At 66.6% G+C, this 12510-nt stretch overlaps 1 protein-coding gene across 1 annotated transcript; it reads left to right on the forward strand.

Moving 5' to 3' along the window:
* Positions 1-525: 525 nt before the first annotated feature.
* On the forward strand, positions 526-3375 carry ATP5F1D (ATP synthase F1 subunit delta). The gene is made up of 5 exons (XM_054291102.1): positions 526-671; positions 1375-1528; positions 1869-1957; positions 2378-2506; positions 3235-3375. Exons 1-4 carry the CDS (start codon positions 534-536, stop codon positions 2498-2500), a joined length of 504 nt encoding a protein of 167 aa, XP_054147077.1. The 5' UTR covers positions 526-533; the 3' UTR covers positions 2501-2506; positions 3235-3375.
* Positions 3376-12510: the final 9135 nt, after the last annotated feature.

Here is a 12510-nt window from a genome sequence, read left to right on the forward strand (position 1 = left end):
GTCTGTGAGTCCTGTCTGTGAGTCCTGCCGGCGCCCCTTCCCGCACCGCTGCCTGCACCGCTGCTTTTTTCCCTGCCTGCCCCAGCCCTGACTACACCGCTGCCTGCTCCAGCCCTGGCATCGCTCCTGTTCGCATCCCTGCCTGCACCAGCCTTGCCTACACCCGCCCTGCCTGCATCCCTGTCTGCATCCCCACCTGCATCCCTGCCTGCATCCCTGTCTGTACCCCTCCCTGCATCCCTGTCCCACCTCCCCGTGCCCACCGGTGCCCCGGAGCCCCCCGCGCCGCTGGGGCACGGCCGGACCGGGCCCGGGGCCGCGGCTGCCCCTCGGTGCGGAGGCGGAGCGGGCCCCCCCGCCCAGCACCACGGCACTCGGCGAGAACGGGGAGACTACAACTCCCATAAGGCCATGCGGTGCTGCGTGCTTTTCCTCCGCCGGGTGGCGCGCGGGGCACGTCGGGAACTGTGGTCCGCTGCTGTCCCGGCCTGCCCCGCGCCGCCGCCGCTGCCGCCGCCGCCGCCGCCGCCGCCATGGCCGCGATGTTCTGCGCCCGCCGCTTCCTCCGCCTCGCCCGCCCCTCGCTACCGCTGCCGCCCAGCCGCGGCTATGCCGATCCCGCCGCCGGCGGCCCCGCTGCCATGGCCTTCACCTTCGCCTCACCCACACAGGTATGCCCGCCGCGGCCCCGCTCCCGGTGCCCCCGCCCCCGCCGCGCCCGGTGTGTCCTGAGGGCTCGGGGCGGGCGGGCCGCGGGCGGTGCTGCCGCCCCCGCGGGGCTCTCCGCTCCCGGGGGCTCCGCGGCTCCCGGGGCACGGCCGGGCTGTCCCTGGGCTGTCCCCGGGCTGACCTTGGCCCTGACCTCGGGCCTGGCCCGCCTGTCCGGGCGCTCTTTCCCCGCCGCAGCGCTCCCGGGGCCGCTCCAGCCCTTCCAGCCGCGCTGTCGGACCCGCTGCGCCTGCCGGGCCCGGCCTGGAGCGGGACGCGGCCGGTCCGCCCCCGCCGTGCCTGCCAGGCTGGCCCCGGGGCAGGGCGCTGGGGACAGGGACAGCCCGGCAGCGTGGGCCGCAGCGGGGACAGCGGCTCAGGGCTCCCCACGCGCTTCCCAGGCTGTGCCGGCGCCTCTCGCCCACTCCCGACTCGGTGTCTCCGTGTGCCGCCTCCCCGCCGTGCCCCGGCAGCTGGGAACGCTTCCCCAGTGCCTTTGCCAGGAGCTGTGCTCTGGAGCCCGGCTCTGCTCCCACCCTTTGCGGGTGCAGCCTGTCCTGGGCACACCCTGAACCTGCCAGGAGCCGGGCTGCTCCCTTGGGATGGGCTCTCCATCCCCCCATCCCTGGTGACTCTGCTTTTTTTTTGTCCTCTCCGTCCGTGCAGGTGTTCTACAACGGTGCCAACGTGAAGCAGGTGGACGTGCCCACGCTGACGGGCTCCTTTGGCATCCTGGCATCCCACGTCCCCACGCTCCAGGTGCTCCGGCCGGGCGTTGTCACAGTCCACGCCGAGGATGGGACGGCCACCAAGTACTTTGGTGAGCTGGGGAGGAGAGGTGTGCGTGGGGTTGGTGTTCTTGGCGCTTTCACAAGGCAGGCTCTGCCCATCCAGGTGTGGCCTGGTGCACTTCCAGGGATTTCTGCTTTCCCAGCCTGCTGGGAGCTGATCTGGGAGCTGTGGGCTGGGGTCAGGTCTTGGTTTTGCTCAAGTTTTCTGGGACCATCCCCTGCTCCAGCTTGCTGTGGGGTGGGAGCTGAGTCCCTGAATGCTGGAACTGTGCCAGGAGGGGGCTGAGGGTTTGTTCTGGGGAAGGGTGGTGGGGATGGCAGGGCTGAGCCCCCGGGCTGAGCCACACCCCATGTTGTGCCCCCTCACAGTGAGCAGCGGCTCTGTCACTGTCCACGCCGACTCCACGGTGCAGGTGCTGGCAGAGGAGGCAGTGACCATGGACATGCTGGACCTGGCTGTGAGTACCCAGGGATTTCACCCACCCTGGTGGGGAAATTGCTCCCCTTCTGTGCTCTGGGGTCCTTGTGGCCAGAACCCAGGGTGGTGTCAGCACCCCCACTGCATTTTGGGATCAGAGGCTTGGGGCTCCTCCTTGGTGAACTCTCTGGAGAGAGGGAGCTCTGCAGGCATAAATCTCACACCATTTCCCACCCCTTGGACAGACACTGACCTTGTCCTCACCTCCAGAACAGCTCTTCCCTGCTGATAACGTGTCTGGGGCCAGCACAGCTGTGTCTGTAGCTCTGTGAGGCTCCCAAGTCACTGGGTCCTTGGCATCCACATGAAGGACCAGTGGCTGCAGGGGAGGGAGGGAAGGACAGTCCCCTCTCCTGCAGTATCTGCCAATGACACAAATCCTTTCTGCCCTCATGTCCAGACTGCAAAATCCAACCTGGAGAAAGCTGTGTCAGAGATGGCAGCAGCGTCTGATGAAGCTGCTAAAGCAGAAGCTCAGATTAAGGTAGAAGCTAACGAAGCCCTGGTGAAGGCTCTGGAGTAAATCCAGGTGAGGTTCAGCTTGGCTGAGCATCCAGCCCTGCTCTAGGGCCTGCTGGGCTGGGTGAGGGGGTCTGCCTTGCTTTTGGGGAGCAGTGAACACAGCTTTCCCTTGCCAGGGTCAGGCCTCAGCTCTGGGGGGGCTCATTGGGGTCCCCAGCCCAGAGCTGTCCTGGGGCTGTTGGTGGCAGTGGGGCCTGGGGTTGGCTGTGACACTGTGGGCTCCAGCCCAGCTGTGACACTGGAGTTCAGCCCTGATAAGGGTGGGTGGATGGTGCTGGGACAGACTGGGAGCTGTGGTCACTGCTGGGGCCTCACTGGTTCCCCTGGGCCCCACAGCATGTGATCTCTGCCACACACACTCCCACTAAAGCCAAACAGCTTCATTCTCAGGGGAGGTGAGGCCAGGCTCTTACCTTGTGGCCTCTTTTTGCTCTGCCCTGCACAGACTGTGCCTCATCCCCTCCCTTCCCACGTGCTGGCAGCCAGGAATTGCAGCAGTGTGTGCTGAGCAGGGCTGTGAGTCACTGGCAGCCTCCAACGGGCTCAGCCTGGAGCACAGGAGGGCAGCAGCTCCTGCTCTCTCCTGATCTCTGATCCAGGTGCTCTTTGGTCCTGCAGAGCTCGTGTTTACTCACAGCAGTTGCACAGCTGGAGTGGGGCCAAGCCCTGGGGTTGGGATCCATGGCCCAGCCAAGCCCACCCCGCACTAACCTGACCCCACTTTGTGTTTTGCAGGAATCCCACTGTGGATGCAGAACTGCCAGCCTGTCCCTGTTCTACTCCCAGCTGTACAGATGGAGCAGGACGAATGGAGGTGGAGAAATGGTTCTGATCAATTAAAAGGAAATGTGACCCCCTCTTGTGGCACATCGCCTTCTTCCCAGGCAGCACTTGCAGCTGCAGCCAGGAGCAGTTCCCAGCTCCTGCCCCGAGGCAGATTCACCCTGGGAAGGGCTCACCAGCACTGCCCCGGGGTTTGGCAGGGGAGATTCACCCTGGGGAGGTTCATCAGACAGATTTATAATCCCCTCCCTGTGCTCCAGCCACCTCTATCTCCAGTAAGCACTTGGACTGCAGGATTTCAGCAGCACAGATCTGTTCCAGAGCCATCCTGTCCCAGCCTCAGCCTCAGGAATCCACACTGGCACACCAGGGAGCTTCCCACAGCTGGACAGCAGCTGCTGGGCTCTGCCCCATCCCCTGCCTTGCTCCTGGAGATGGGCTTGGCCTGGAGAGGGAAGCAGATGCTGTGCATGGTGGAAATCTTTCCTGCTTCCCTTCGTGCTGGGGATGGCTGCAGCTGCTCTGCTGAGCTTGGGGCTCGCTGGGTTCAGCCCTATCTGAGGAGGCCACCTGGGGTTCCTCAGGGCTCCTCACAGCCCAGGGAAGCAGGAAAGGCTCACTGGGCTGCAGCACTGCTGGGAAGGGGCGGGTTTGGGCATGGGACAGCTCTGCCTGTGCCAGGGATGTGTGTCCTGCCGTGTGTCCTGCTGCACCAGCTGCTGCCGGGCCCCTCGCTCCATGCCACCCTCCCACGCCTTTCCAGAGGGATTTGGGGTTTCCACTGCTGTGCAGAGCTTCCGTCCCTCCCTCTGCGTGCCTCTAATCCCCTTTTCCCTGCGCTGTTCCAGCCTGGGGAGCTGTGTTGGCTGCCTGTGAGGTCAGTGCTCGCCACTCCAGCCTCCCGCTCTGCGCTCGGAGCAGGGCACGGCTATTTTGGGCACTGCCACCCAGGATGTAATCTTGGCTGCCTCCTCTTCTCACCACCACCTCCTCCCCCTCCTCTCGCTCACTCTGTCTTTCTCTCTCCCCCCCCCCTTCACAAGTGATCAAAAATAGAGCCTGTGGTGTTAAATTTCTCACTCTGTGGCTTATTAAAAGCCTCCGAGTGCCTGACGCGGAGCCTATTTGAAGCTCAGCCGACTTCCAGCTCCTGAGCTGCTCCAGTGCCTTTTCCCCTTCCCCTCTCATTCCCGTTTTTTTTTTTCCTTAAAGGTCAGACATTGCACTGAGAGCATAAGCAAAGCTTCCGAAGACTCAGAGCTGTACTAATTAAAACATCTTGGGAATGACTGGGGCCGGGCAGCTCCCTTCCCTCTCCCGCTGCCCCTCTCTGTCCCCAACTGCTATTTCGGCTGCGTGAGCCTCCCCCAGCACACGCAGCCGTGCTGACGGAAGGTGGCTGCCTCGGGTTTTTCATCTAATGGAAGAGCGTTGGCGAGGCCGGGAAGCTGGGGAAACGGCCAGCTGCTATTTTTAGGACTGGGAAAAAAGTGTCTCCGTCAGCGTCCTCTCACCAGCTCTTCCCACTGCCTCCCGCCAGCGCCAGGGGAGCTGGGGGGGCCCAGGGATCCGGTCCTGCCCCCTCTCAGCCGCCCTTGGCTGCGTGCTCCACAGCCTGAGATCTGCTGGGACTTGTAGGCTGCATTTGGGGGCAGCAGGGGGGACCCTTCCATGTCCAGGCACCCATGGATGCAAGGACAAGGCTCTGTCCTGAGCCAGGACTGGGCAGGGGCTGTGGGTGCCTGGCTGGCAGCATCATAGCCCTGCTGACCCTGAGCTGCACTTTTGGGGGTGCAGGGCGTGTGTGGGTGGATGCCTGTGCACTTTTGGGGGTGCAGGGCCTGTGTGGGTGGATGCCTGTGCTCCTCCACACTCCCAGGCCAGCCTGCTCCCTGCAGCCTCAGCTCTGAGCCCCTCTGCCTCCAGCCCTTCCCCTCCATGCTCATTATCTGGCTCTGCAGAGCCACGTTCTCCTCCTCCCCTGGCTCCCACTGCCCATGCCAGAGGCACCATCGGTCACGTCCTGCTGGATGCCACAAACATGGCCTGACTGGGTGCAGGGAATGTGCAGCTGCTGCAGAAGCAAAGCCCTTTCCTGCTCATTGTGCTCATTGAGCCCAGCCTGGGGGACAGTGCTGCTGTGGATCGTGGTGTGATTCAGCAGGTCACCCTCCTCTCCCCTGCCCCCACACCAGCCTGGATTGTGACACCAGTGTGGCATTTTCCTGTTCCTGGAGTGCTGGCACCTGCCCAGGGGCACAGCAGCCTCCATCTGTGCTTTCTGCCTCTTTTTGGGGTGATGGGTGCTGAGCTCCCCTTCCTTGGGGTCCCTGCCCCCGCCTTGGGGTCCCTGCCCCTGCTGGGGCCACGCAGGACCAGCAGCACGGGCGATGTGCTCCAGTTATCCCCAGGACCTGTTTGTCTCCGGCTTTGGGCTGGGGCGTGGTGGGTGTGAGAGGGAAGGGCTGCCCGGAACGCGGTGGGAGCGGGGGAGGAGGGCTGGTGTTGTCCCCCCTCCTCCCTTTCCACGCAGGGCTCTCTCTCCCATGACTCGCATCCTCTGCTGCCAGATGGAGGGTGGGGAGCGGGGCCGGCAGCGCTCGGAAAGTGAAGCATCACGGATTCTGCCGGCGGCGTCGCTTCTCCGGGGGATGATTTCCGAGACGGGCCGGGTTCTGCCAGGCCAAATCTCCCGGTGCTGGCGGCAATCCCTGCGTTTGGCCGCGTGGCATTTCCCCGTCCCACCCAGTCCCGAATGCAGGCGAAAGGTCCCAGCTCTCTTCTCTCTGTAGGAAAAACAACCCCAAACCCCACCGCAGGCCCAGGAAGCCCCGCTCCCTCCGGGCTGACTCAGCCGGCAGAGCCGCCCCTTTCCCTGCCCAAACCTTGGGGATGGATGCTGCCTGTCTCTGTGCCCCATCGGTGCCCACCCTGGGGGTACAGAGGTTGTTCCCACTCCTCTCACTGCCAGCGAGCTGCAGGATGCACCAGCAGCTCCCTGGGGTTTGGGGACCCCTTTGGGAGGTGCTGGGCAGCTCCCTGCCCGTCCCGGGGGTTCTGCAGACCTGGCCCCCTCCTGCCTGCACGGATTCCGTGCTGCCGCTGGCCCCGGCGTGGGAAGGTCAGCGGAGGCTCCGCACGCTGCGAGCACAGCCCGGAGCGTCCTTGGGCCACGCCGCCCTTGGGCAGCTCGAAGGCCGAATCCTCACAGCTTCCTTAGCATGGGGAGGGGGAGAGCGGGTGCTGCTGCTGTATAATGATTAACCCGGCCGCGTTAATCATTCCGGCCGGCAACCTTTTTCCTCTGGCTTTCCAGCTCTGGAAAATGCTCCTTTTCCGATTCCCTCCCACACACGTGGCCCCGCAGAGGGAGCGTGGCACGGCTCAGGGAAAACCCTGTGGGGAGGAGCAGGACCTGGCTCGGGGTTTGGCACCGGGATCTGTCCCGGTGGGACCCCCCGGTCCCGGTTCTGGGGGTGCCCTGCCCGTGGGGAGCGCGGCCCCAGCGGCCTCACCCCCAAAATCCCGAGCACCGGAGGGCGTTGAGGATGAGGGCGGGTGCTGCAGCCAGCACGACAGAGCTCCGGGGCCAGCAGTGCCACACCGGCCACGCAGCAAACCTTGGCCCGGGGCAAGTTCTCTCGTGGGGAAAGAAATTGAGGCACTGGCAGGCTGGGCAGAGTGGGAACGGGACATGGGAATCTCAGATTGTGCTGCTGCGCTTGGCGATTCCACCGCTGCGAGCTGCCGGGGTCAGGCAGGGGGCGGTGGGGTCGGGCTTTGCCCGGCGAGTCCCAGGTGCCTTGGCAGGGGCTCCTTCCCCGGGGCCACGGGCACGGCCCTCGCTCAGGGCGGCCTTGGAGGCCTCACGGCGCTGCTGGAGGTGGCCCAAAGCCGGAGGGGGTGCGTGTTCTCCTGCTGGGGGTTCCAGCACAGCCCCCTCCCAGCGGCTCCCCGCCAGGGCCGTGACCCGCGAGGGGCAGCGGGAGCCTGGGGAGGAAGCCGCTGCCAGCTGGGCTCGGTGCCGGCTACAAAGGCGGCCCAGAGAGCCCAGCGGAATGAGGTGGCATCCGTCCAGGTTCCCACAGTGGCCCTGGTGCAGAAAATACACCCGGAGCTGCTGGCGGTTGCCACAGCGATGGGCTGGGCGCCACGCCGCGGAGGGGGGCACGACCCCGGAGCCCGGTGCCCCCGATGCCCCCGGTGCGGGGCGGTGGGAGCTCCGTGGGGCGGCGGAGCCGGGCGCTGGCAGCGACCAAAGGCTCCTGCCCCGGCTCCCGCTGCCTCCGCCCGCCTTTGATGTGCCGGGACTTCGCCCTTGGTAAAGCTGGGAGGTTCCCAAGGAGCTCCCAGCTGGATGCTGGCATCCAGCACCCAGGTGCCCCCCGCGAGCCCTGCGGCTCCAAAGCCGCTCGGTTCCCTTTAGCTCGGCTGCAGCCGGGGGCTCGGAGCCCCTGCGGGCTCCCCAGTTCCTGGCGGGGCCGGGAGGAAGCGGCTGCAGCTGGTCCCGGCGCTGGGGCCCTTCCTGGCAGGGCTGGCGCCGGGCTGGGCCGTGGGGCGGGGAGGGAAAGCCGGGGGGCCGGGGGCGCTGCCCTCCGGGATGCCCTGGCATGGGGCAGGGAGGGGTTGGCAGCGCTCCCATCCCCGTGCCCTCCAAGGCCGCCCCTCCGCCGGGTATAAATAGCAGGATTGAGGCTGACACTGGACTCACTTCTGCCACCGCCACCTTGGGTGTTCCCCCCGCCCCGCGGGACCTCAATGGGGTCATTGTGCACAGCGGACCCGCAGGGCACGTCCCGAGCAGCTGCTGGGCCTGACCCCGGCTGCCTCCCCCACGCGTCAGGGGCATCCATGGGGCGCGGGGGTGCCCCCGCAGGGTCCCACGCACGGAGGGGAGAGCCAGGCGCTGGTGGGCGATGCCTTCGCACCATCCTCATCCTCATCCCCAGCAGGCCGTGCCGGCCCTGCCGCCCCCTCCCTGCCCGGGCAGCGCCGGCAGCTGGGCTAATGACGGGGTGTGCCCGCCCGCCCGGGGCTGCGAGCGGCGCGGGAGGCTCCTGCTGCCACCCAGCAAGACGGGGCCAGCCGGGCGCGGAGCTTCGCTGCCGCCGCAGCCGGCGCGGCCACGCCTGTGTGGGCTGAGCGGACCCCGCTCCCACCCGGCACCTGCCCGGCCCAACCAGCTCCTGCGCGTCTCGGACAGGCCGCTGCAGGCAGGGCCCCCCGGGCCAGGCAGGTGCAGCAGGAGGGAGCACCAGGGGACCTGGAGGAGTCGGAGCTCCGGGGGGAGCTCTGGGGGCTGGAGGGGCTGTGAGCCCGCTTGTGCCGACGGGATGTCCCCGTCCCTGCTGTCCCCGTCCCTGTTGTCCCCTTCTCACTTCCCCACATTGTGTCCCCCGTCCGGCCCCACATCCTGTCTTGGCAGATGGGCCCCGACCCCGGCTGGCTGCAGCCCCTGTGTCCCAGGTATGGCACCCCAAAGGTGCAGGGCTGCAAAATGCCTTCCCCCAGCTCCTGCAGGCTTCTGGGAGGGGCAGCATCTCCTGTGAGCAGGAACCCTCCGGCAGGGCCAGATGCGAGGTGCTGCAGCGCCTGCGGATGTGAGTGGGTGGGTTCTGGGCAGGGCCAGCACCGGCCCAGGTGGCCGCGGCCTGGGATGGAGCTGAAGGCTCTTCGGGGAGCCCAAGGTTTAATGAGAGGCTGCCGGGGCTCCCTGTGATCCTTCCGCCCATTATCTAATCGGAGCAGTGCATTTAGAGGCCACGGTGCAGGTGAGTCACTTCCCCAGCTGGTGCCTCAGTTTCCCCACAGGTCGGTCAGGCGCTGGGATGAGCTGAGCCCGGCTCCTCACAGCGCTGGGGAATGTGGCACAGTGGGTGCTGGATTCTTCCCTCGGCTCCCTGGGACACACCTGGAACCTCCCTTGAGCCCCCACCTGGGCACGGTGCCCTGCTCCAGACACAGAGTGTGGCAGTGCCAGGCAGGGGCACCCACACTCCACGCACAGCAGATTTGTGGCTCTGCGATGCCACACGGGGTCCAGCTCTTTTCCCAGTCAGGATTTCCTGCTGCTGTTCCCAGAATGGTCTCGCATCCGCGGGGTGATCCCGCACAGCCGGGAACCCATCAGCGCCGGTGCCAGGCACGGGGAGGCAGCGGCACCGGCGATGCCCCGGTAACTCCTCCCGCGGTGCCGGCAGGGCCGGGCAGGCGGCTCCATCACCGTAAACAGGAACTGCGGCCGCGGGGGAGCGCGGGGGGCCGGGAAGGGAGGAGGTACCGTGGGTGTGGAGGGCAGCGCCCGCCGGGCCCAGCGAGCCCCGGCAGTGGGAGCGCACCCGGAGCTCCTGTGCCGGGTCTGAGCACAAGCGTGAGGAGCTGAACTCGTGTGCGAAGGGACAAGGCCAGGAGGAAATGCCTCCTCCCGTCCCCATCCCGCCCGAGCCGGGCTTTCCCGGGGCACATCCTGCCTGCATGGATTCTGTTCCTCCTTCCCGCTTTTGGGGGGTCAGGGGGGTGCCAGCCCTGCTGGAGGGCAGGGAGAGCGCTGCGCCCACACCGGGGCTGTGTCTGCCCCGTGCCGGGCTGGGCTGGGGGGCTGCCAGGGCCACGGAGGGTGGGGAGGTGCCCGCATCCCCGCCAGGGTGAGGCTCCCGCATTCCTGAGGCGGCTCCGAGGGGAGCCGGGGGCAGGAGCGGGGCGGGAACGCCGCGGTGCTGAGTGTGAACACACGGGGTGAGTGTGTCAGCACACGGGGGACACCCACCCCATGCCCCCCTGGCTCCCCTTGATCCCCTGCTGGCATCACCCGCGGCTCGGGATCCACCCCACACGGTTCTGCCACCCTGTGTGCATTCCCAGGAGTGGGGATGACGCCTCACGGTGAGATCAGAGGGCTGGAGTGGGATGGGGATGGGTTGGGATGGGGTGGGATGGGATTGGATACGGTGGAATAGGGAGTTGCTTTCCCTCGGGTTTCCAAGGCTGGGTCACCCCAGGAACAAGGTTCAGTGTGTATCCAAGGAGGCTCCCGAAATCCTGAGTCCTTCCCCTCCCCAAGGCTGGCAACTCGCTTGAGCATTTATAATAATAATAATGATGATAATAACAACAATAATACCACCACCAGCAGCAGCTGAGCTGTCGGCTGACTCCTGGAGCCGGGATTTAAAACAAACCAAGAGATGTGGCAGCGTCTGGGAAACAGCCTCTGGCACTGTGGGGGGCACAGGGGGCACGGGAGGTGTGGGGGATCAGGGCTCTGCTGCCTCTGGGTCTGTGCCCTGGGTGCCCCTTCTCACCCTGACAGTTTCCTCCTGTGTTTCCAGGGTTCCCCAGGCACAGCAGCTGAGTTCTGCCCTTTTGGGGGGGTCTTAGGGGACTGTGAGGGCCATGCCCAGGGGAGGGTGGGCACAAGCTGGCAGGACCTCCCCTAACCCAAATTCTGCCAATGCCAAAATTGTCACAGCAGCACAGGGCTGGGGGCAGGAAGGGGCTCGAGGGAGGAACAGGGACAGAGGCAGAGCTGGGGCATGAAGCAGGACAGGAGGTGGTCAGGGATGGCTTCCCCCTGCTCACCCCATCCCAATTCCAGGCTGAAGCAGGGCTGGGGCCCACAGCTCTGCCTGCCCCAGCTCAGGGGGCCACGGGAAGGGAGGCATTGAGGCCGGGGGCTGGGAGCCACTGGGATGGGAGCAGGAGCTGGAGTTCAGCGTCCTGAAGGGGCCCGTGAGCTCAAAGAGCCCAGAATAGCCAGGGCTGACCTCATGGCAGCGGGGCCACGGCCCAGCACAGCCAAGTATGGCTGCACACCTGGGTGCTGCTAAATGCAGAGGGATTCGCCATCCTTCCCGGGCCCAGCGCCAGGTGGGTGAGGGCTCTGGTGACTCCCCCCAGCCTCAGCTGAGTCACCCTGGGGTCTGCCCTGCGCTGGGGTCCCCCTGCTCACCGTGTGCTCACCCTGAGTCACCCCAGGGGTGATTTCACCCCAGCCCCAGGCCAGGGTGGGGGGCAGAGCCCTGCGAGTGTGGGGTGCCCCAGAGTCAGGGCAAGCGAGGCCAGGCAGGGCTCGGGCTGGCAGCTGGAGTGTCCCCAGGCTGTGACGCCCGGACACTCTGCCAAAGGCCACCAGGACACGTCCCCGGGAGCTGGGAACACACAGAGCCGGTTGTGTGTTTCTAAGGACACGCCTGGGTGTTTACAGCCCCGCCAGCGTCACCGGCACAGGCACCGCCGTCCTGCCCAAGGACACCCGCGCCCGCCCCGAGGCCACCCCGGGCCCGCGGCGTTGGGGGGCTCCACCGGGGGCTGTGATGGGAGGGTGGAATCAGCATCTCCTCACTCCCAGCAGCAGCGCTGCCTCACCTGAGCACGCCCGAGGCTGAGTCACCGCTGCCGCCGTGAGCGAGGCTGAGCCCCCCGGGACCCCCGGGACCCCCATGCCGGTACCGCTCCCACCCTGGTGGGCCGGGCAGGGCCGGGCCGGCCGGGTGGAGGTGCCGGGGTTGTGCTGCACCCTCCTGCCGGGTGTGCCCCGCATGATCCCGGCCCTGGCCCCGCGCCCTGGGAACGCTCCCAGCTCCCACAGCTCCGTGCGAGGCCCCAGCCGGGCACCTTGGAAGCCGCGGGATCGCTCCCCTCCCCTCTCCAGGCGGAGGAAAAGGATCCCCGTCCCACCTGGGTCCCCCCCAGGCTGCAGCCCGGCGGCTCCTGCAGCCACAGGAGTGAGGAACGCCTCCTCTCTGCCCTGCTCTCCCCTCCTGCGGCTGCTCCGGAGCCGGAGTCAGCTCTGCCCTAATCCCATGACCCCGCGCCTGCGAGTGGAATGCAGAGAGCCGCGATAAAAATCCCCCGTTTGCCAAAGCTGTGGAATCAGCCAAGAATCCAGCCCAAAAGGTTGAGGGGGGGGGGGGGGGGGGTGTGGAAACAGAGAGAGAAAAGAGAAAAGCTGCTGCCCGGGGGCTGGTGGGGGATTTCCCCGAAGAAAAGAGGGCTGGGAATTCCCTTCCTTCGAGGGAGAAAACTTCCAAGAACCAAGCTCCAGAAGATTCGGGGCTCCCAGCTGGAGCTGGGGCCGGCAGGACACAAAGGATCCGACACCACCACGGTGCTGCCCTGGCTCTGCCGTGCCACCGGCGCCCGTGGGAAGTGTCCCTGTCCCGGCGGGACCCGGGTAAGCCCCTCTGGTCCAGCCCGTGGCCGCGCCGCCCTCCCGGCTGCGTGAGCCCC

Source organism: Melozone crissalis, unplaced genomic scaffold (assembly GCF_028551555.1).
Source record: "Melozone crissalis strain CALT ecotype California unplaced genomic scaffold, PUWL_Pcris_2 ptg000088l_1, whole genome shotgun sequence".
Classification (NCBI taxonomy): Eukaryota; Metazoa; Chordata; class Aves; order Passeriformes; family Passerellidae; genus Melozone; species Melozone crissalis.